The sequence below is a fragment of the Ogataea parapolymorpha genome, chromosome II (genome assembly GCF_000187245.1).
Source record: "Ogataea parapolymorpha DL-1 chromosome II, whole genome shotgun sequence".
In the NCBI taxonomy this organism is placed as follows: Eukaryota; Fungi; Ascomycota; class Pichiomycetes; order Pichiales; family Pichiaceae; genus Ogataea; species Ogataea parapolymorpha.
In genome coordinates this window covers 622,425-644,321 of record NC_027865.1, presented here as the reverse complement: position 1 = coordinate 644,321, position 21,897 = coordinate 622,425, and the positions used below count along the sequence as shown (strand labels likewise).

Below are 21,897 nucleotides of genomic sequence, written 5' to 3'. Positions count from 1 at the left end.
ATAGCCATTAGTTTAGTTTTCCACCTCCATGTAGTCAGGGTTCTTCTTCAATATCACAACTCCTTCAAGGAAATTCGTGAGGGGAATATATTCGTCGTTTTCCAGCTCAGCCCTTTCTCCAAATCCAAGAAGAACAGGAGTCGAGTGTGTCACCCATCCAGTTATGGTCTTTGGCTTTCCGGCCTGTCCGACAACATCCACTGCCTGACCAACTCTAACGTTCACTTTCAAAGGCTTGAGCTCTTCGTCAACAGTCACAAGCATGCGTGGCTTGATGGCTGGCGTCAAGTAGTACAAAAGACTTGAATGCTGGTCCAGAATGAAGGAGGTTGGATCCAAAAGGGCAATGGTAACGGTCAAAAGCGAAGCAAGAGAGACTTTGGATAAAATTTGTCTGTCTGTGTTGAAAGGAGACAACGTGAATGTTCCTTTGCCCAGATGCACCAAACCTTGCGAAATACGCGTCATGAACAAAGCGTTCTGATCGTTCACGTAGTAAGAAGCCAACTGTCTCAACAGCTGGGCTAATCTAGCATTGTTGGTTCCTGCACCAACCAAACCCATACCGAAAATGGCATTGTAGGCCACATCCAGATCCTGGTCATGCGAGTATCTTGAAAGCGTGTCAAACACTTTCATTTGCGCATTCGAAGACGACACAAGTCCCATGGCCAAAGGAACAGCTCTCTTGATAAGCGGAGTACCATAGTGCATTAAGTGTCCGAAATGACGCAACGACATCTCCTGACCAATTTCCTCTCCCATAGAAATCAGAGCAAGTCCCAAAACTGCATAGCCTTGGTAGGACTCATCCTCTTGAGTTTCTGGGCTTTCTTCTTCGCTGTTCTCTTTCTTCTCTTTATTACTGTCTTCGCCTTCTTTCTTATCCTTCTCTTCCTCTTCCTCGTCTTCCTCCTTCTCCTCCTTCGGTTTCACTGTGCACATTTGCAGCAAAGATTGAATCTGCAAAACATTACCGGTTCCGGCATAAGAACAAATGTTCACCAGAACCTTGAGAGTCTTGGAAATTGGATGGTCAATGGCATCGATAGTCTCAAGAACATCATCCACCTGGTCGTATTTTCCCATGTAAAGTAATCCAAGACCAAGAGACATGAAACGAATCCACTTAGAAGTCAAATCGGAAGTCTCCTTCTCCAGCAGGGTTTGCAAAATGGTTGATGTGATGTCACCGTTGCAAGTTCCAACGAAAACGTGACCTAATGCAAGAGCAGAGAGCGCTTGAATCTCAACAGAAACGGATGGCTCTGACACAAGAGGTAACAGCAAATTCATCACCTCATCGTTCTCGCTGCCTGCAAAAGCGATGCCAATTCCCGTGATGGCAGAAATGATCATCTTGGAATCAATGTTCGAATCGCTGCTGATGTAATCCTGCAGCAGCAATAGTGTTGGATCCACCTCATCGTGGACGCTGGTGGTCGAAATACCCATTCCCAGCAATGCACCTGCTCTCACCTCGCTCTGTTCAGAGTACAAGTATTTATCAAGAGTTTGAAGACCCTCATTTGCATCCCATAAATTGATCAACCCCAAAGAGGCAGTGGTCAAAAGCATTCCTTCGCCTTTAGTTCTGTAAATCCATTTCTCGTCGCTGATGAGCTTCTCTGATCCGTAACCGGCGTTAACAAATGCGTTCACAAACGCAGCAGCCAAGTTCTGCTTTGCGCTCTCTAATCTAGACGAATGGCCAAACAGCGAGTTCTCCAGGTGAGTCTTGTAGATATCGTCTGGAACTTTTGGTTTCAGCAGATTCAGCTCACTGACAAGGTATTTAAAGTACTCGCTCAGCTTGACGTTGGATATGCACTCCTGCACGGCCTCGTTGTCGACCTTGAAACAAGAATTCTGTCTGGCAAGCATGAACCCCAACTGTTTCTGCACCAGTTCGTCGCTGGTGGCCTCAAAAACAGACTTAATCAAGGACTCATCACCCAGCCTGATAGCCAGACTCAATGCCTGTGGTAGTTTATCATTAGCCAAATAGATGCTGAAGGCGGTGTTGAGGAAGGCGAGGTCATCTGGAGGAGCGAGCAACGGCACACACGACACCATATACAAACAAACTCTGTTGTATGTGTTCTTATCGACGAATTGCGAAAGCTTTTCTATTTCTTCGATTTCGAGCAGGAGATCCACAGCTTCGGCCTCTGCGTTGTGTTTGAGGAAATAAGGCACAATTTCCAAGCTCAGCTTGATCAATTGTTCGGTGTGGGTGTCTTCTCTGTTGACTCCGTTCTCCAAATTCTCCTGGTACTCCTCGCCGATTTCCAAAGAAAGGTGTCTGAGATACTCGTGTCCCCATTCAGAGATGGTCGAGTCGATGTTGCTGAGCAGTCTGTACTTTAAGCACTCCCTCTTGAAATTTTCGCCATCCTTTTCGCTGTAAGTCATTCCCAACACAGAGAGAATGTCTGCGAGTTGCGACTTCAGCTTTAGGTCGGTCCAATTGCTGTGGATCGCGGTCAATGTCGGATAATGAGGTCTGAGAAATTTGAGCGGTTTAGGCACTGCCGTCATCGAGGACGTAGAATCTCTAATAAATCTTTTCAGATTGTCCAGCGCAGGGGCGTACAGGTCCTTGTTTGGCTCGGAAAGACGCTCGACAAGCATCTCCAGCTCGGACTTGAACTGGAGATCCTCCTCGCTCAGCTCCTCCTCGGCCTTCTTGCTGTCGGCCTTGCCCTTTTGCTCGTCCTTGGCGGGCTCCTTGCCCTGCTCAATGGACGCTCTTCTGGTTTCTTGTTCTTTTGCAGGTGCCATGAAGAAAACAAGTGTGTTTACGAGAGTGGCAAAATCCAGGAGTCGAAAAAGTTTGAGGTGCTATGGGTTACTGACACGCAAAGTCGATTTGGCAGAAAAAATTAGAGGGTGGTAGCATACATTAGTTGTTGCACAGGAGATCATTGATCAGCCAATTGAGCTCGTCGGGACGGCCGATGTTCGGGTCGCTGAGCTGCAAATTTGGCTGTGTGAGTGCTGCGGCGGAAGATGGCGGGTTTTGCTTACCGTTCTGCGGGTCTGGCAAGTCTGTTTTATTCTGCTTTTCTGCTCCGTTCGAAGCCTGTTCACCAGGGCGCAGCGGCGACACGGCCAGCATCGACGCCGGCGCAGTGATGGTTGACGACGATGACGCAGGCGGCGGCTGCGGCTCTGTTTTCCTAGGCTTCAGAACGAACGAGATTTTGGACAGCTTCTGTCCCGGTCCCCGTTGCAGATACTGGCGCTGCTGCTCTAGCAGCGCCACATCGTCCTCATTTTTCAGCTGATTGTTGCTGAGAGCAAACAGCGGGCCGTTGGGCTCCACCAGATGCGGCGCCGTCTCCAGAGTATCGTACAGGTCCTCGATAGTCATCGTGACGGGGCCTCGGGAGTCGTGCTGCGTTTTTTTCTGCCGGATGCGTACCATGTCCAGCGCACGCTCGATCAGACGCTTCAGATGGTATTCCAGGCCGATCGACAGCACGTCCGGCACGCTGTCACCCACAGGCCCCACCAGGCCATGCTCGCGCGCAATTCCCAGGACACGTGAGCGCAAATGTGTCTTATCTGGCAACTCGTACGTTTCGGAGCACAGCGGTGTCTGGATGCCGTCCAGAACGTCCTGGGCCCACTGGCTGGTGTTGCCCGCGACGGCTGACTCGTTGTTGGTGACAATGGGCACGCGGGGCACAATTGCCTGTCTGGTGAGCGCAATGGTGGAGTTTATCATGCCGCGCTTGCCTGCCTCGCGCTTGATGCCCTTGAGCCGGCGTCGCTCTCTGATCGGCAGCGATAAAATATCTTTTTTCAGCAGCTCGTACTGCGACGACTTGGTGCCTGCTTTTCGTTTTTTCGAGAGCTGCTGATTGCCAAAACCCGTCGAGAGTGTTCCGTCGAGCGGCTCGTCTCTTAGCGAGTTGGCCAGGTTCGTTAGCAGGAGCTGATTGTGCAGTCTGTAGGTTGATTTGTCCAGGATTTTGTCGAGCTCCTCCATCAGCTCGCGACGCGAGAGCTTGCCGACAAGAAACATCGACACCGCAACCTGGTAGGTGTCCCAATTCTTGCCTAGTTTCTTCTGGAACTCGACGACGAGGTGGTCGATCTCGATCCGTCTGGAGGAGCCATTTTTCGTTCTGGGCAGCAGCGAACCATTGGCAATGTGTGCTGCCGAGGCCGCGGACGATGGCGTGGACGCAGCGGCGGCCTGTGGGGGCGGAGACATGGCTGTGACGGCCATACTGGAGTTGCACAGAGACTAGCGGAAAAAGGGCGAATTTATGGGGCTAAAAATCGGCTGGTGCGAGAAAAATGCTCTTTTTGATGAGTTGGTTCGGATTGCGTGCGCAGAGAAACGAGTCTGCAAGGTTCGAACGGCGCAGAGTGTCTCCCCTGAAGTGTCTCTGTTAACCTATTTTTCTTCAACTTTTCGTGGTATGCCAAGATAAAGCGCGTGTCACTAACTGGTAAGAAATCGAGGAGATATTTTTAGTATCTAAATTGGGACCTTGTTTGAGTATAAAAACAGCGCCCAAATCCGAGTTTAATGACAGCATCTTCCAAAACCATGGACCAGTATCACGTCTTCAGGGTGTTCCAGCAGAATTTCGTTGTCGACCGCCGATTCCAGCTAATCAAGGGGCTGGGACAGGGAGCCTACGGCATAGTGTGCTCGGCCAAGTACATCGAGGCCGGCGACGAGGGAGGACATGTGGCCATCAAGAAGGTGACCAACATTTTCAGCAAGAAGATCCTGTGTAAAAGAGCGCTGCGAGAAATCAAGCTCTTGCGCCATTTCAGGGGCCACAAGAACATCACTTGCTTGTACGACCTGGACATCGTACCGGATCCTAACGGCAACTTCAATGAGATATATCTGTACGAGGAGCTCATGGAGTGCGACATGCACCAAATCATCCGCTCCAACCAGCCGCTGACCGACTCGCACTACCAATCGTTCGTCTATCAGATCCTGTGTGGGCTCAAATATATCCACTCGGCGGACGTGCTCCACAGGGACCTGAAGCCGGGCAATTTACTGGTCAACGCGGACTGCGAGCTCAAGATCTGTGACTTTGGACTTGCGAGAGGCTACTCGAACGACCCAGAGAAGAACCAGGGCTTTCTGACCGAGTACGTGGCCACCAGGTGGTACCGTGCTCCAGAAATTATTTTGAGCTTCCAGGGCTACACCAAGGCCATTGACATGTGGTCTGTGGGGTGTATCTTGGCAGAACTACTAGGCGGGTCTACCATATTTAAGGGCAAGGACTACGTTGACCAGCTGAACGAGATCCTCAAGGTGCTAGGAACCCCTAATGAGCATACCATGCAGAGCATCAAGTCGTCCAGAGCACAGGCGTACGTGCGCTCGCTGCCGTATATGCCCAAGGTGCCGTTTGAGAACTTCTTCCCGCACGCCAACCCGTTGGCGATCGACCTGCTTAACCGCATGCTGACGCTAAACCCTGAGGACAGAATCACCGTGGAGGATGCGCTGCAACACCCGTATTTGGAGGTGTGGCACGACCCGAACGACGAGCCGGTCTGCTCGGCCAAATTCGACTTCTCGTTCGAGGAAACAGACGACATTAACGAGATGAAGCAGATGATCATTGAGGAGACCCGCTCGTTCAGAGAGTACGTGAGAAGACCGCTCGAGGAGCAGACAATAGTAAGCGAGCAGTACGGCGCAACGGGCGCCTACGAGATGGACCAGCCGCAGCAGCAGCCGCAGCTGAAGACGCCGTTTGAGGGTCAGGTGGCCGACTACGAGCTGCCCCCAAAACCGCAGGAAATGCTCTACGACGAGAACATCGACCTCGAAAGAGAACTCGCGTACGGGCTGGACGGCTACAACTTCCAGTACCAGTGAATATCGTTCCTATAGTACAGTATACAATTCGCATCCGTCATGACCAATTCTGCCTCAGCCAGGCCAACAGTTTATCGTAAACAATCGTGTTTGCGTTATGGTAGCGAATGGAGTGGTCGCTGTCTGGAAAAACGTGTACATCGTAGTTCTCCAGACCCTGGAGGTCCAGCATGTCCAGGAACTTTAGCGAGTTCTGGAAATGGACGTTGTCGTCGCCTGTTCCGTGCATCAGCAGGAACCGCTCCACGCTGGCGAAGTTTGCAACCTCGTGCACCGACGAGTTGTAATATCCTGCATTCTGTTGCGGCATGTGCATGTATCTCTCTGTGTAGATCGAGTCGTAAAGCAGCCAATTGGTGACTGGAGCCACAGACATGCCGTATTTGAACGTCCTGCCCTGATCGGCCTCCAGCGTCTTGAGCGTCATGTAGCCGCCGTATGACCATCCCCAGATGGCCGTTCGTTGCTCGTCAATGTACGGTTTTGCGGTCCAGTGCTTGGCTGCGGCGATCTGGTCGATCACCTCGTAGTGTCCGAGTTTATCGCGTACGATGTTTCTAAATGCCTTTCCCTTGAAGCCCGTTCCTCTGCCGTCAACAGTCACCACTACGGCATCCAGTTGCGCGGCAACGACCGAGGAGAACACAGAGGCTGCCAAGGAATATTGTTTCTGCACCAGCTGCGAACCTGGCCCCCCGTACACGAAAAATAGCAGCGGGTACTTCTTTGAGGCATCAAAGTTCACAGGCAGCGTCTCGTGGAAGTTGAGCGGCTTGCCAGCCCCAACGTCGATCTCGCCATACCTGTCTTCAGGCAGAGCATATTTTTGAAGCGTTTCTGCGAGCTTATCGTTGGAAGTGAGCGTTTCTCTCGTGTTTAGATGCAAATCAAGCAATTCCTGGTGCGGAATGTCCGGTCCGTTGTAGTTGAGCAGCAGGAACCGCGAGCCGGCGGAAAATGACACCGAGTACCATGCTTCCTGGCTGACGTCTGTGATGCTGGTTTTATTGGAGCCGTCCAGGTCGATCGAGTATAGATGTCTCTCAACAGACGACTTCTCGGTGGATATGAAGTACACCTTATTCAGGACGGCGTCAAAAGCGGCGGCGCCGTCCACCACCTCCCACTCGCCCGACGTGAGAATAAGCGGGTTCTCTGTGTCTGGCGGAGAGAAGTATGCCAAATGATCGTATCCGTCCACGTCGACGATATCGATGTAGCCGTCGTGCGGTCGAGAGTCCGACTTCGGCACATACAGCAGGTTGTGGCTGATCTCAAACCACGAGTTTGCATTTGAGCCGTAATCTGAGCGTTTGAGCCGCGACTCCATCGCTGAAGCGTCCACGATGAAGATTTTAAGAATGTCTGATTCTCTATTGGTGATTTTTAGCAGGAAATTGGAATCGCCAACCCATTTGACTTCCGTGATCAGTCTCTCATCGTTAGAAACATCCTTGTCGTTGTAGAAAGCGTCAGATGGGTCCAGTGACGCCAGCTTGTCGTTCTTGTTGTCGTACACAACAAAATCCACCTGGGGATTCGGATACCCTGCTTTTGGGTACTTGAGCTCGCGCAATTCCGGGTACACGTCGTCCTTGTGCTGCACAAAGTACGGGATAGGGAAAGTTGGCACGAGCGTGTCGTTGAAGCGCAAAATTGTCAAATATTCGGAGTTTGGAGACCACCACATGGCCGTATCACCCTCAAACACCTCTTCCTCGTAAACCCAGTCAGGCTTACCGTAGAAAATCTCTGTGCCGCCCTCAAATGTGACCTGGCGCACCTCGTTGGAGGCCAGGTTCTTCACATAGACGTTATTGTCCACGATGAAGGCGATGCTGGACGAGTCTGGCGACCATTTCGCCAGCGACACAAGCGAAGTGCCGTTATACAGCGGACTAATTTTCTTGGAGTCCACTTCGAGCACAAAATATGTAGCGAAGAAGGAATGTCTCCAGTTATGGACCTTATCACAAATAACCAGGGCGTGTTTCAAGTTGTCGCTGAAAACAATGTCCTCAATCTTAAACGTGGAGTCCTTGTAGTCCACAACCGTTCCGGAAAAAAGTATGCGCTCTCTCTTGTCCGTCAGCGACTTAAGAACGTAGTCGGCGCCGTCTATAACGATGTACTCTCCAGAGTCGTTGAATGCCGAAGAGTCGGTCCTGAGCCACTGTAGACTTTTTCTTTCGGGCGTAAACGTCCCGTTCCGTGTGGCTGCCAAAGTGAGAGGCAGCTTTCCGTCTGGAAAAACAGGTACAAGCGGTCTTTGTCTTGCAACGCCAGTTTCTTTGTGGTTGGCGTAAAGCTGGTTAATTTGGCCAATCAGAACAGAAGAACAGTACACCAGGACCACCAGAAGAAGCAGGAAGGTATTCCAGAACCTCCGGGGCCCTCCGCTTGGCCTGAGGATCGGTTCGGCCGCCCAGTTCTTTTCCTCTGTCATGTCTGTTCTAAATTTAACCTAAGAGGAAATATTCCTATTTAAGGTTGCTGAGTCTGCCACCAGCCACTTTTTGGGCTTGGAAAAAGGGATCTGGGGGAGGGAAATAAAATATAAAATAAAGGGGAGAAATATAATATAACTTGATTATAATGAATAGAGACCCAGCACAGGAAAAGTCGGTCAACCAGGAGACACAGCATGTTTGCGGAAGAACAAACGTGTACGTCTTCAATTGCTTCCATGGTGCAACGCTCAACGACGTCCATTTCTCAAACGACAACAAGGGGCAACATATCTACTACAGCCATGTATCCAACATGGACGAGGCACAGGAGGTGGCAGAGCACGTGAACGAGTTTCTGGGACAATTGCATGAGCAGATGGTGCCGAGGAAGAGACAGAAGACAGAGCAATCAGAAAAACGCGAGGAGTTGGCAAAAGGGGAGCTACTGTCCACTCACGTTCAGCCAGAGCCCGCTATTCCTGACCCAGTGGTACAATTGGACGCGATGCAACAAGAAGCCCCAGTAGAAGTTCTTTGTGGGTCCAATCACTCGTTAAGCCAGGAGCAGGTTCAGTCGCTGTTGGTAGAAGAGAACGAAGTTTTCACCCGACTTCATAACCGGCCGCTAACGCAGAACGATCCCTTCTTCTATTTCAACGACATGTGGCTATCAAAGCTGGTTCGCGAAAATAAATACAGGCTGGTTCATTACCAGTACAAAGTAGAGCAGGACCTGCCCGTGGTTACAGACTCTGCTGTGTTCAAGGGTGTGGCTCCAAAAAATTGCCCCTACGTTGCCATGACATTTGCCCAGTGCACACAGTGCTCGCTTGTGCTACCGTACAAGGGTAAAAAGAATCCACGCAAAAACGACGGAAATGCGCTCTCGCATGCTAGAAGACACGAAAAGAAGGCCAATTGATGGCAACGTTGCTTTCATAACTTGGGCAGCACGTACGGTGGCACTGTCCTAGCTGCTTTCCATTGCTTGATATTCTGCCTCTCATTTCTTGAATACCCAACGCAATCTACAAAATCATTTTTCCGACATCTATTTTCCCAGATCGCTATTTTCCTTGCATAATGCTAAAATTTACCATGCAATACAAAATGGATCCAGATTGCTTTAATACAATTAGCTGATCAGAGCCTCAATACCCTTTATTAGATTAGTCAAGGTTCCAATATAGCTTCATCTGGTTATTTGTGTCTGCCATGTTTCCACAACCTTTCTCATAGGAGCCCGAATTAAGCCATTTATTTCACATAAGATTGGCCAAGAATACCAATAAACCCGCCCAGACACACTTCTAGGCAGCTGCCAAGAGCAGGAAGTCCGCCAGCCTATCATCTTGGCTGTCAATGCGGTATTTAATTCCGCGCATACCCTTACCAAATTCAGGAATCGATTCAAGATAAGAAAATCTTCAGGGTTGCAAACAATAGAATTTTATGCCTCCCCTTTTTATTATGTCTGCGACCCTGTGATAAGCAAGATTGCATGCAACCGCTTCGTAAGGCATTATCTGTTGAAATACAGATTTCATCGACCAAATTTTGAGCGACATCTAATAAGCTTTTTCTTTCAATGAGTAAAGAGCTCAAAAGTCAGGTTACTGTTGATGCTATACAGCTCGACCAAGAGTCCGGATCTTCTTCAGGTCAGAAGCTGGGATTCGACCCAAATTCGGGACTGAAAAGAGGTCTCAAAACAAGACATGTGACTCTGATGGCTTTAGGAGGCATTATCGGCCCCGGATCCATCGTTGGTTTGGGAGTGTATCTTCATAAGGATGGTCCAGCTGCTCTTGTGGTTGACTACAGTATAGTGGGGCTGGTGGCTTTCACGCTTATGCAGTCAATCGGGGAGCTAAACTCGTTGTTCCCTTCTACAAACGGGTTCTCCAATCACATTACAAGATTTGTTGACGAGGCCTTCTCGGCAATGACCTCGTATAACTATCTGGTGGTTTGGATTGCTGTTCTCATGTCTGAGTACATTTCGCTGTCGTCTACTCTCAACTTTTGGGCCCCTGCAGTGCCGCTCTGGGGATTCTTCCTTATCTTCTGGGTGTTTTTCTTGTCCATCCAATTTTTAGGTGTTGCAGGCTACGGAGAAGCAGAGTACTGGCTGGCCATTATCAAGCTTCTCGGGCTTACCGCGTTCTACATTTTCACTATTGTCTACATGAGCGGAGGAGTCAAAGGTACCCCTGCATTTGGATTTAGGAACTTCAAGACTCCATGGGCAGACCAATCCGCAATGAAGTCTCTTGCAAGTGCCATTGTCAATTGCTCCACTGCGTATGTGGGTGTTGAGCTTATGTCGTTGAATGCCGCTGAAACGAAAAACCCGATTAGGGCCATCCCAATCGCCGTGAGACAGACCCTGATCAGGATCATCTACATCTTTTTGGGTCTTGCTTTGTCGTACGGTATTGCTGTTCCTTACGATTCACCCCAATTCTCCAGCACAGTGACTTCTCTCCGTTCGCCAATCTACGTGGCCCTTTACAACGCAGGATGGCACAACGCGCACCATCTGGTGAACCTTTTTGTTGTGATTGTCGCTCTAAGTGCTATCAACTCTGCTATTTATATTGGCTCCAGAACCATCGTGAACATGGCAAATGAGAACATGATACCGTTTCCCAAATTCTTCAGCAGAGTCAACCGCCATGGAGTGCCGTACGTGGCTACCATCACCTTTAACATCTTCGGGTTCCTGGGTCTGTTATCTGTTGGAAGTGGCTCGAAGACAGCCTACAGTTATTTTGTGAGTGTTTCCGGCGTGTCTAGTTTCTTTGTCTGGTCCGCTATTTGTTTTGCACAGATCAGATTTAGGATTGGCTGGGTCCGGAGCGGTCGCAAAGTCTCGGACTTGCCGTACCAATGTCTGTGGTACCCATTCACTCCTGCGCTCTGCATATTCATGTGTCTTTTCTTAGCCCTGATCCAAGGATGGATGTACTTGAAGCCATTTGACCATTCGTGGTTTGTCGACGCTTACATTATGTTCCCGCTCTCTGCAATTTTCTACTTTGGCTACAAGCTGTGGAAGAAAACGAAATGGGTGAAGTACGAAGAGATGGATTTTGAGACTGGACGCAGGTATGACCTTGAAGAAGAATTGAGACAGCTCAAGCTGGAGAGACAACTGAACCCGCTCACTCGCAAGCAGAAAGTCAAGGAATTTTTCTCGGAGTGGATCTGACTTCACTATGGCTATGTTGTCTATTCAACTACAATATCAGGTTTTGGGCTGATAATAAGCCGATGCGAGCAATGATAAGAGAAGTGCTGCTGGCAGGAATTAAAGTGTAGTAGAAACGTGCCGTTTACTCCCTTCCAACATTCCTTTGTACCTGCTCTGCTATTTGTATCGAGCTAAAAATCAAAAAATGGCTTTATATCCCGTGACTTTGTCATGTGTGGCGGTAGCGAAAAAAAAAAAATTCATGCATAGCACGCAAAGCAGGAACAAATTTATGACAGATTCGACTGAAAGTGTTGGCCTTGCTTTATTATGAATAAAGAGCTGACCAACCAAGTTTCGATCAGTTCCGAGCAGCTGGATCGGGAATCCGGCTCGGACACTTTTGACCAGAGGTTCGACCCGCACTCTGGGCTCAAGAGAGGTCTGAAAACCAGACATGTCACACTTATGGCTCTCGGAGGAATTATTGGACCAGGTTCGATCGTTGGACTGGGTGTCTATTTACACAAGGATGGCCCTGCCGCTCTGATTATAGATTATACCGTCGTTGGAATCGTGGCTTTCTCGCTAATGCAGTCTATCGGAGAGCTCAACTCTCTGTTCTCTGCCACTAATGGCTTTAGTAACCACATCACGAGGTTTGTCGACGAGGCGTTTGCTGCCATGGCTTCCTACAATTATCTGATTGTCTGGATCTGTGTTTTGATGGCCGAGTACATCACTCTTTCGTCGACGATGAACTTCTGGGCTCCCCAGGTGCCGACTTGGGGATACTTTTTGATATTCTGGGCTTTCTTCCTATGTGCGCAGTTCTTGGGCGTTGAAGGGTATGGTGAGGCGGAGTACTGGCTGTCTATTATCAAATTGCTTGGCTTATCGGCATTTTACGTGTTCACCATCGTGTACATGTGTGGTGGAGTGAAAGGAACACCGGCGTTTGGTTTCAGAAATTTTAACACTCCGTGGGCTGGCCAGTCGGCCATCAAATCTTTGGCCAGTGCCATTGTCAACTCGTCGACAGCATATGTCGGCATTGAGCTAATGTCGTTGAATGCAGCGGAGACTAAAAACCCCATCAGAGCCATTCCTATTGCCGTGAGACAGACTCTGATCCGAATCATGTACATATACGTGTGCATCTCGTTGTCCTATGGTATTACTGTCCCGTACAACTCGCCGCAGCTGTCAAATGGTGTGAGCTCTCTGAAGTCACCGATCTACGTGGCTCTGTACAATGCTGGCTGGCACAACGCGCACCATCTGGTGAACTTATTTGTGGTGGTGATATCGTTCAGTGCAATCAACTCTGCGCTCTACATTGGAACAAGAACCATTGTGAACATGGCGAATGAACACATGACGCCATTCCCGCGCTTTTTCAGCAAAGTCAACAGACGTGGTGTGCCATACGTTGCAGCCATCACATTTAATCTTTTTGGTTTCCTCAGTCTGCTTCAAGTTGGAAGCAGCTCCAGAACCGTCTACACCTACTTTGTCAACGTTTCTGGAGTGTCTATCTTTTTTGTGTGGTCATCAATCGCCATTGCACAGATCAGGTTCAGAAAAGGCTGGATTCGGGCAGGCCACAGCGTACAGGAGCTGCCGTTCAAATGTCTTTGGTATCCTTACACTCCGATATTCTGTATCGTGATGAGTCTGTTTTTGGCCTTGATCCAGGGCTGGATGTATTTGAAGCCGTTTGACCACTCGTCGTTTATTGACGCTTACATCATGCTGCCGTTGTCGGCGTTCTTTTTCTTTGGCTACAAGATTTGGAAGAAGACCAAATGGGTCAGATACGAAGAAATGGATTTCGAAACAGGCCGGAGATACGAGCTTGAGGAGGAGCTGAGACGGGTCCAGAAGGAGAGGCAATTGAACCCTCTTACGAAAAAACAGAAACTCAAGCTCTTTTTTGGAGAATGGGTCTGATGCCACCAAATAAATGCCGTAATATTAAGTATTATTTTCAACATCACCGAGATTTTTTTTTTCCTGCCGCATCGCCGCAGCCATCCAATTACACGTTTTGCAGCTGTGCGTAAAGCCACTCTTTTTTTGAATAATTAAAGATCTTCGATGTCTTCTTCTCGTGAACAACAGTCGCTAGATTCGGAAAGCGCAGTTGAGTCCCAGATCACGTACGGTGCTACCAAGTCTGACGACGAGGAGACCGTTCTGTCTGTTTCTCCAGCTCTGCCCCCAAATTTCTTCTGGATCGAGTGCTCTCTGCTTGCAAACGTCTTTCTTGCAGGTTTCGACGGGACGGTGACGGCATCCACATACACCACCATCGGCAACGAGTTCAAAGCGGCCAACACTGCGTCGTGGATCACGTCGTCCTACCTCATCACCAGCACTGCTTTTCAGCCTTTGTATGGGTCTTTCTCCGATGTCCTTGGACGGCGAGTGTGTGTGATCGGAGCCACAAGCTTTTTCATTCTGGGCTGTCTTGGATGCGGCATCTCGTCCAACATCTTTGTTTTGGACGCCATGCGTGCCGTGACAGGCATAGGTGGAGGCGGCCTCATCACGTTGGCAACCATCGTCAACTCAGATCTCGTGGCTCCAGAAAAACGAGGGAGCTGGCAGGCCTTCCAAAACCTGCTGCTGGGATTTGGAAGCATCTGCGGCGCCTCTCTGGGCGGTGTTATAGCAGACACGCTCGGCTGGAGATGGTGTTTTCTCGCGCAGGTTCCCGTCGCTCTGGCTGGCCTCGTTATTGGATACTTCTATATTCACAACCCCAAACCGCCCCATGTGCACGTTTCTGTCCACATGTTTGACAAAATCGACATCAAGGGCGCCACGGCGCTTGTGCTGTCGCTGGCTTTCCAGATGGTTGTGCTTTCTCTCGGCGGAAACGAGTTGAACTGGTCTGATTACAGGCTGCTACTTATGCTTGTCTTGAGCATAGGACTTCTCTTTCATTTTGCACTTATTGAGCTGAGAACTTCTGCTATACCCATCATCCCTCCTGCCCTGCTCCATTCCTCGTTCAGCTACATCATTTTGGGAATAGGCGTGTTTCTCGGAATTTCCAGCTACGCGTATTTATTTGTCCTGCCGTTGCTCTTCCAAATAGTCTTGGGCGACACGGCCTCCCAGGCGGGCTTGCGACTCACGATTCCGGCACTCTTTACGCCTGTTGGTGGCCTCATTGCAGGCGTTTTGATGAGCCGCAAAAAATACAGTCTTTTTTCTCTCGTCGTTGCCGGTTGCACACTCATGCTTTTTGGAAATTTCGTCACATTATTTATTCACAAGGGCGTCAACCAGTGGGTGACAGGTCTCTGCTTGATCCCAGCCAACGTGGGGCAAGGATTGGCCTTCCCCACGTCGCTCTTTTCGTTCATTTACAATTTTGACAGAGACAAACAGGCAATAGCCACGTCCACCGCGTATCTGTTCCGCAGCATGGGCTCGGTGTGGGGTGTCACCGGGTCCGCCGCCATCATCAAGCGTGTTTTCGCACGCAGATGTCTGTCAAGCCTCCATCGGGTGCCGGGACTCTCCGAGCACCAGATTAGTACGATCATCAGAACAGTTTCCAAAGACATCTCGCAGATCCAGCATCTGGAGCCACAAGTCCGCAGTGTTGTTCAGGGCAGTTACGAGCGTGCCATCCGATTCGCGCAATTCCTTTCTTGTTTGTGCTGTCTCGCTTGTTTGGTGCTTGCTGGCGTGAAAAAGGCTGCCCGCATACGCTCACGGTCGTCATATGACGAATAGATGTGGCGGAGTCGCAGGGTATAATATCCTGTCGAGGCAGCTTTTCGTGGCTGTGTGGTTCTGCGGCTTAATTAATAATGTAGCCACAATTTTTAAGTATAAAGCTACCCCTGAATACATCTTAATTCTGCCATGCTTGGCGCACTTCTTCTCCTTGCTCTTCCAGCGTACGCCGACTGGCAGTACCGCAGTCGGCCAGACTTGTCTCCTCCCAAATTGAACATCACCGTTCACGACTCAGAGAAAGTCTCTCCCGAATACCTCTTTATTGCTCCGTTTACGGGGGCCCCTGGAAACACCTTCCACAAACCCCGTCAGTCTGCTCCGTACATTTTCACTAGTGATGGCGAACTGGTCTGGTCGGGATACGGCGCGTTCGGTACCTGGAATGCCAATTTCCAGGCTGCCAGATACAAAGATGATGACGTCCTTTTCAGCTTTGAGGGTGACCATAACGCTGCCTATGGCCATGGACACGGACACCATACGGTTCTAAACAGCAATTACGATCTGGTGAAGGAAATTAGGGCTGGAAACCACAAAATCACCGACAAGCACGAGTTTCACATCAAGGACGAGAAAACTGCCTTGATCGAGATCTATCAGCCGGTGCCTCGCAACCTTGCCGAATTTGGTGGCTCTGAGGAGCAGCAATGGATCATTAATGCGATTTTCCAGGAGCTGGACCTCGACACCGGAGAGGTGCTGTTTGAATGGGCCTCTTTGGATCATGTTTCGCCAGCCGAGTCTGTGCTCCCCCTGAATGAGGGAGAAGCCGGGTCTGGATACAATTCCAGCGACGCGTGGGACTATTTCCACATCAATTCTGTCGACAAGGACGACAACGGCGACTATTTGCTTTCAGCACGCGACACCGCTTCTTTGTACAAGATTGACGGAAAAACAGGTGAAATTCTGTGGAAGTTGGGTGGCATTCCTGGGGTCACCAGTTCCAGTTTCAAGAACGTGGATGGTTTCAAGTTCGGGTTCCAGCACCATGCCCGGTACGTTTGGACCTCGGAGGACGGGAAAAAACAAATCATCTCGTTTTTTGATAACTCTGCCCACGGAACAGAAGATAAGGACGGTAGCCAGGTCCATTTGAACAAAATCTCGAGCGGAAAAATTGTTGAGGTCGACACCGAAAAATGGGAGGCCAAGCTTCTGAGGAATTATCCCGCTCCATACGGTATTCGGGCCAAGTCTCAGGGCTCTACCCATCTGCTGAAATCAGGCAACGTTCTGGTCAATTGGGGCTCCGAGGGAAGTGTCACTGAATACACCGCAGATGGAGAAATTGTTTTTCACGCTTTTCTAGACTCGGATGAATTTTCCGACAAGGTCCAAAACTATAGAGCTTTCAAGTTTGACTGGCATGGATACCCTTCGGAGTCTGTCGCTGTGCTTTCTGAGATCACCGATGACGACGAGACAATCATTTATGTTTCGTGGAACGGCGACACAGAGACCAAGAAATGGAGATTCCATGCCGTGCAAAATGGTAGCAAGAAGTTGCTTGGCGAGACAGAAAGAACCGGGTTTGAGACTAAGTTAAAGATTAACAAGCCTGTTGAGCGGGTTTTTGTGGAGGCAATTGATGAGTCTGGAAACGTCCTGGCTTCGTCCGACGATGTTCTTTCCGTTGAGCAAGTGCTACCAGCGGAGAAAAAGTCCGACACCAGAATACTGCCTCCAAAATTCAACTATTTCCAATGGAGACTGCAGAAAGATAATTAGTTGACTGAATTTCTATTAACTACCGCACGTTTGTATTTAGATCTCGCTCAACCTCCCCTTGAACATAGTCTTGGACTTGGCTTGCACAATCAGAAATGCAGGCAACGAGAAAGTGCCGAAAGGCGTGGCTATTTGACCTGCTGCGTGTTCCGGACCCAGGCTGACACCACATGTAGGCTTGTCGGTGTTAGTAGGAGGCACAACCTGCTTGGTAAGCGGTTTGTCCTGGACGTAGGCTATCACGTTGTCCACCAAAACAGAATTCCACTTTTTCAGTGGAGCCACTGCCTTGATGACGAAATCAACACAATCTCCGATTGCAAATATATTAGGGCTGGCCACTGTCTGGAACGTTGGTTTGACTTTGATTTCACCCTTCTCGTTCTTAAGTCCTTCAAGCGGAGAGTCTGGCGTGTTTGGCTTGACTCCCGTGGTCCATATAATATGGTCGGTGGGGACTTCCTCAGATCCAGCATAAACCTTATCTCCGTCCAAAGTCGCCTTCTGACCAAGGTAGAGCTTGACATTCATGCCTTCTAGCTGGTACTTGACGCTCTGTCTAACTGAGTTAATTTCATGGTCCGACAAGACGTTCGAGTTGGAGTGTATTAAATTAATTCTTTTCTCGCCCTTCGCTATTTCGTCCTTGAATTTATGGGCCAGCTCTCCCACGAGCTCGCAGCCCGAAATTCCGCCACCGATAACGGTGATGTTCTTTGCACGCTCTACCTGTTCGAACTCCTTCTTGAAATGCTCAACTGCAGAATCCACGGTGTTCGGTAGCTCAAATTCGTGGCTGAGAATTGAGCCCGTGGCAACAATTAGAACGTCAAAAGCAACATCTCCGTTTTTGCGCGTGGTCACTTTTTTATCATCAAAGCTGACAGCCTCGTCATATATTAGCGTGATTGAGTCGCCGAAGATCTCTTCGAGAGTTCTAGAGTATCCATCCAGGTTCTGGGTAACAAAGTTTCTTGGAACTGAAGGGACGAAGTTGATATAATTTTTTTTCGAGATCAAGGTGATCTCTAATCCAGGAACTTTTGATAGCTTCTTTGCAGCAAAAGCGCCATAGAGTCCCGCGCCTATGATAGTGATTCGTGTCATTTTTGAATTTTAGAATGAAGTGGGCCAAACTGACAGATTTATAGCTAAAAGCTGCACTAATATATTATACTTCCCGATTCACTACGTTTGTCATCTCAAATTATTAATTATGCAACTCCATGTTCGGGATTCCCTCCAAAACCCGTGTTTTATGATCTACGCTTGAAAAAAGTTTCGGCTTACCTTATCTGGGATCAATGTCGTCTAATTACTGGCCCCGAATGCCGTTGCTTAAAAATCAAATGATTCCGATACAGCACGTACATTGAGAGCTACCAAGAAATATTTGTTACATTCTAAAATATGTTTATTTTTCATATTAAATTATGATTACTCCATATTTGGAAGGTGATACATAAACGTTTTATTTCACGTAAATATTCTTATTTTCATTTCTCATGAATGCTTGAGAACGCTGCGCACTCGCTGAAAATCCGTCCGTCGCGATTGGATCTCATTGACAATAGGCAACTAACCTCTTTCCCGCTTCCGCACCCGAACTTCGCACAGACCAGCCCGCACGGAGAGCTTTTACTAGTGGAAGATTATATTCATTACCCAAAGGGTTTTCGCAAAAAGACCTCACTATTTGATATCAAGCGTGCCATTGACAATGATATGACACCTCCTGATGCCTTGTTGCCTCTCTACTACCGCAAACAGAGCGTCAACTCGAGCTCTACCCTCAATAGTGAAACGGAGGCCTACATCAAGACGACAGAGTCTAATTTACGATACTGTGTTGTTTGTGACCGTCCGTTGTACGACCTGAGCTCTCTGCTCCCTCGAAGCCGGTGCGCAGAGATTGTTTGCTGCCACTGTTTTCAAGAGTACGAGACTCTCCAGGCTGCTCTGAAGAAAATAGATCCAGCACTCGCTCACTTGTCTTCCGACACAGAGTCGGAAAATACGCCAGAAACAGTGAACGTAGATTTTTCAGACGCAGACCAAACGGCAGAAACACTAGAGACGGCAAGAGATACTAACAATACCGTCTGTCTCCACACCACCCTCAACGATTCTGCTACCTTCGACGCCATTATATCAACTCTACGACGCATACAGATTGCAGACGAAATTGCAAGATCACAGCCACGCAAGAAACCCAGCCCTATGAGAAGCCTATTAAGCATTAGGAGCAGGCTGAGTTTAAGAACATAACGAATCAATGATGTATTCAATTACGATAATAAATAATATTATGCCCATTTGCGCTTCAGCGCTTCAAGCTCGCCTTTGCCATACACAGACACTTTGCCCTGGAATTTTCCTTTTCCTCCACCTTTGAGGCCGGATAATGTCTCCTTGAGCTCCTTGCTCACCTGCTCTGTATCCTCGCCAAAAACCAGCGCAGCGCCTCCGTCTTTTCCTTCTCCAGATAATAATACGAAAGTACCAGGCTGATCTTTTAGCTCTTTGAACATCTGGTTCAAGAAATCAAGCCCCACATCCGCCCTGTGGAAAAACACGGTTTTCTTCTCCCCCGCTTTGGTCTTCAAGTCTGCAGCAGTCAAAAGAGCCAGCTCCTTCAGCAATGTCGACTGTCTATTTTGCAATCTTTTGGTAGCAGTCACCAAATCGTTGACCTTGTCCACCAGTTGCTCGCTTTGTACGGAAGTTGCAGAGTTCAAGGCTCTCAGAATACTGTGGGACGTTTCAGCGAACTTGAAGATCCTGTCTCCGGCAATAAAATTCAGCCTTGAATTGCCTCCTTTTCCAGCTATTTGATTCAATAGAACAATTCCCTTAATCTGTCCTGAATTTTTCAAATGTGTTCCACAGCATGCATTGGAATCCAGATCGCCAATGTGGATAATCCTCATCACACCTTTCACTTCGTCGACCTCGCGATCTGGCGGAACTTCAACTGAGATTGGCAGATTTTGAGTGATGTACGAGTTCACTTCTTTTGTGACCTCCTCACGCTCAGTGTCTGTCAACTTGCGAGGAATCTCAATGTAATTTATCATATCCCCCATGTTCCAGCTGAGTGTGGGCAAATCGCGCTTGTCCAACACAGCAGAAAGAAGATGTTGACCAGTATGCTGCTGCATATGGTCGAACCGCCTTTCCCAGTCCACGCTCAAGTTCACAGGAGCACCTGTCTCCAAAGGCTTGTCCACAAGATGCAGGGCTTTCAGTCCTGCTCTAATCACACTCTCAACCTCCAAAATGTCGCTCCCCGAGGAGATCTTGCCGGTATCACTTGGCTGACCACCACCCTCAGGGAACAAGACTGTATCCTCTAGTTCCACTTCGTACTTGTTTCCATTCTTGTGGCATGAGATCACTCTTGTCGCAAGAGATTTGAGGTAGGAATCTTTTTGACAGGCAAGAGCTCCTATAATGGACATAATTTATAAGCAGAAGAAATAAATAAATTAATTTTGTAAATTGAATTTATTTGGATTATTTTTTTTGTCTCAGATTTGATGATTCGAAGGGATAGAACGAAAGTCAAGCCGTACGATAAAATTGAGCCAAAGTCCTCAGGCTCTCAAGGATTGATGGGCAGACTGCGGAGGATTTTTTCACGCTCTCCGCAGCCCTCTCGCGATAACACCGTGGCCGATGTTTCGAATCTCTCGAATGTTTCAAACCTCTCAGTGCTAAGTGATGCCAATCCAAATAAAACGCTTTCTGAGTTTTTCAAAAGCAAAGGAGATGCTCCTCTCAACGACATCGAAGTGGAAGGAGTGCTTTCTCTTATCAATAAAGTGCACCAGCAAAACCAATCGCAGCTTGAGACATATCGTCAATCTCAGACTGAGTCTCAGTTTTTGTCGTCCTCTGGACTCAAACCTAATGAAAGTAGCTTTTTCGGCAACTCGACCATATTGCGACCTGCATCTGTGAAGCCAACTGCCAAAGTTGACGTCCCTACATATACTCCTAAAGAGGATAAGATTACTCGGCATCCGCAGCCATTTCCAACGACGATCAAAAAACGTGTGGTTCAATATTCAAGCTTGCCTTCGCCTTACCGGATGAGACTTGAGACGCCTGTTAAACCACGTGTGGAGAAAAGGCAAATAAGGAGCAGAACTGCTAACAAAGTGTTGAGCATAATAGAAAACCCAGAGGCGCTGGAAGAGGAGGACAAGGTTCTGGACGAGCAAACAACTCCAGGCGCGAAGTTCAAGCCCAATTCGTCTAATGCTGAGCAGAAACAACTTCCAAAGGAAAACAAGGTGCTTAAGGAAGAGCCAGAGATTATAGAGATCGATTCTGAAGACGATGTGCCAGAACAGAAGTCCGAGCCTAAGCCAGAGGCAGTGAAACCTGTGCAACCAGTGCAAATTGTGCAACCCCAAAAGCCTGAAGAGAACAAACTCGCAGCCGATGCACCATCTACTGCATTGCCGCCTATTACTGCTTCCCAAGGTGCCGAGCCAGTGGAGCAATATAAAGCCAAAATTGAAGAGTTGCCTCAAGACACGCCTGTCGAGCCAGCTGTTGTTTCCAAGCCTGAGGCGGTTCCTGAAGAGCTACAGAAGCCCAAGTTCACCTTCAGACCAGCCGAAGCGCAGCCATTCGCTCCTAACGTCCCTCCAAAGCCTTCATCTTTGGAGATTATTGAGAAATTCACATTCCCAGAGGTTGAGACCCCAAGCTCACCTGAGACACCATTCCTGCCGCTGCCACAGCCAACGGTTATCGACCACTTCTCTTTTCCAGATGTTGAGATGCTGGATCCTGAAGCGCTTAACAGCATTAATCCAGAAGCTGTCAAACTGTATAGCTCTGTGTTCACGTTCTGAAATAAATGACAGATGTAA

General features: G+C 48.7%; 13 protein-coding genes across 13 annotated transcripts; 8 read left to right on the top strand and 5 right to left on the bottom strand.

Annotated features, from left to right (window-relative positions):
- Positions 1 to 12: 12 nt before the first annotated feature.
- HPODL_04889 (26S proteasome non-ATPase regulatory subunit 2) lies at positions 13 to 2,784 on the bottom strand (the record flags this gene model as incomplete). Its single annotated transcript, XM_014081240.1, has 1 exon — positions 13 to 2,784. One exon carries the CDS (start codon positions 2,782 to 2,784, stop codon positions 13 to 15), a length of 2,772 nt encoding a protein of 923 aa, XP_013936715.1.
- Positions 2,785 to 2,905: 121 nt separating this feature from the next.
- On the bottom strand, positions 2,906 to 4,240 carry HPODL_04888 (Transcriptional coactivator HFI1/ADA1; the record flags this gene model as incomplete). The annotated part of the gene is made up of 1 exon (XM_014081239.1): positions 2,906 to 4,240. The coding sequence occupies one exon, from the start codon at positions 4,238 to 4,240 to the stop codon at positions 2,906 to 2,908; it is 1,335 nt and encodes a 444-aa protein (XP_013936714.1).
- Positions 4,241 to 4,546: 306 nt separating this feature from the next.
- On the top strand, positions 4,547 to 5,875 carry HPODL_04887 (Mitogen-activated protein kinase SLT2/MPK1; the record flags this gene model as incomplete). The annotated part of the gene is made up of 1 exon (XM_014081238.1): positions 4,547 to 5,875. One exon carries the CDS (start codon positions 4,547 to 4,549, stop codon positions 5,873 to 5,875), a length of 1,329 nt encoding a protein of 442 aa, XP_013936713.1.
- Positions 5,876 to 5,912: 37 nt separating this feature from the next.
- Positions 5,913 to 8,321, bottom strand: HPODL_04886 (Dipeptidyl aminopeptidase B; the record flags this gene model as incomplete). Its single annotated transcript, XM_014081237.1, has 1 exon — positions 5,913 to 8,321. The coding sequence occupies one exon, from the start codon at positions 8,319 to 8,321 to the stop codon at positions 5,913 to 5,915; it is 2,409 nt and encodes an 802-aa protein (XP_013936712.1).
- Positions 8,322 to 8,470: 149 nt separating this feature from the next.
- Positions 8,471 to 9,247, top strand: HPODL_04885 (uncharacterized protein; the record flags this gene model as incomplete). Its single annotated transcript, XM_014081236.1, has 1 exon — positions 8,471 to 9,247. One exon carries the CDS (start codon positions 8,471 to 8,473, stop codon positions 9,245 to 9,247), a length of 777 nt encoding a protein of 258 aa, XP_013936711.1.
- Positions 9,248 to 9,913: 666 nt separating this feature from the next.
- Positions 9,914 to 11,539, top strand: HPODL_04884 (General amino acid permease AGP3; the record flags this gene model as incomplete). Its single annotated transcript, XM_014081235.1, has 1 exon — positions 9,914 to 11,539. One exon carries the CDS (start codon positions 9,914 to 9,916, stop codon positions 11,537 to 11,539), a length of 1,626 nt encoding a protein of 541 aa, XP_013936710.1.
- Positions 11,540 to 11,851: 312 nt separating this feature from the next.
- On the top strand, positions 11,852 to 13,474 carry HPODL_04883 (putative amino-acid permease; the record flags this gene model as incomplete). Its single annotated transcript, XM_014081234.1, has 1 exon — positions 11,852 to 13,474. One exon carries the CDS (start codon positions 11,852 to 11,854, stop codon positions 13,472 to 13,474), a length of 1,623 nt encoding a protein of 540 aa, XP_013936709.1.
- A 147-nt stretch (positions 13,475 to 13,621) lies between these two features.
- Positions 13,622 to 15,274, top strand: HPODL_04882 (putative transporter; the record flags this gene model as incomplete). Its single annotated transcript, XM_014081233.1, has 1 exon — positions 13,622 to 15,274. One exon carries the CDS (start codon positions 13,622 to 13,624, stop codon positions 15,272 to 15,274), a length of 1,653 nt encoding a protein of 550 aa, XP_013936708.1.
- Positions 15,275 to 15,406: 132 nt separating this feature from the next.
- Positions 15,407 to 17,011, top strand: HPODL_04881 (Arylsulfotransferase (ASST); the record flags this gene model as incomplete). Its single annotated transcript, XM_014081232.1, has 1 exon — positions 15,407 to 17,011. One exon carries the CDS (start codon positions 15,407 to 15,409, stop codon positions 17,009 to 17,011), a length of 1,605 nt encoding a protein of 534 aa, XP_013936707.1.
- A 36-nt stretch (positions 17,012 to 17,047) lies between these two features.
- HPODL_04880 (Mitochondrial cell death effector that translocates to the nucleus in response to apoptotic stimuli) lies at positions 17,048 to 18,118 on the bottom strand (the record flags this gene model as incomplete). Its single annotated transcript, XM_014081231.1, has 1 exon — positions 17,048 to 18,118. The coding sequence occupies one exon, from the start codon at positions 18,116 to 18,118 to the stop codon at positions 17,048 to 17,050; it is 1,071 nt and encodes a 356-aa protein (XP_013936706.1).
- Positions 18,119 to 18,520: 402 nt separating this feature from the next.
- On the top strand, positions 18,521 to 19,279 carry HPODL_04879 (uncharacterized protein; the record flags this gene model as incomplete). Its single annotated transcript, XM_014081230.1, has 1 exon — positions 18,521 to 19,279. The coding sequence occupies one exon, from the start codon at positions 18,521 to 18,523 to the stop codon at positions 19,277 to 19,279; it is 759 nt and encodes a 252-aa protein (XP_013936705.1).
- A 38-nt stretch (positions 19,280 to 19,317) lies between these two features.
- HPODL_04878 (metal-dependent hydrolase) lies at positions 19,318 to 20,472 on the bottom strand (the record flags this gene model as incomplete). The annotated part of the gene is made up of 1 exon (XM_014081229.1): positions 19,318 to 20,472. One exon carries the CDS (start codon positions 20,470 to 20,472, stop codon positions 19,318 to 19,320), a length of 1,155 nt encoding a protein of 384 aa, XP_013936704.1.
- A 78-nt stretch (positions 20,473 to 20,550) lies between these two features.
- Positions 20,551 to 21,879, top strand: HPODL_04877 (uncharacterized protein; the record flags this gene model as incomplete). The annotated part of the gene is made up of 1 exon (XM_014081228.1): positions 20,551 to 21,879. The coding sequence occupies one exon, from the start codon at positions 20,551 to 20,553 to the stop codon at positions 21,877 to 21,879; it is 1,329 nt and encodes a 442-aa protein (XP_013936703.1).
- Between the last annotated feature and the right edge of the window lie 18 nt (positions 21,880 to 21,897).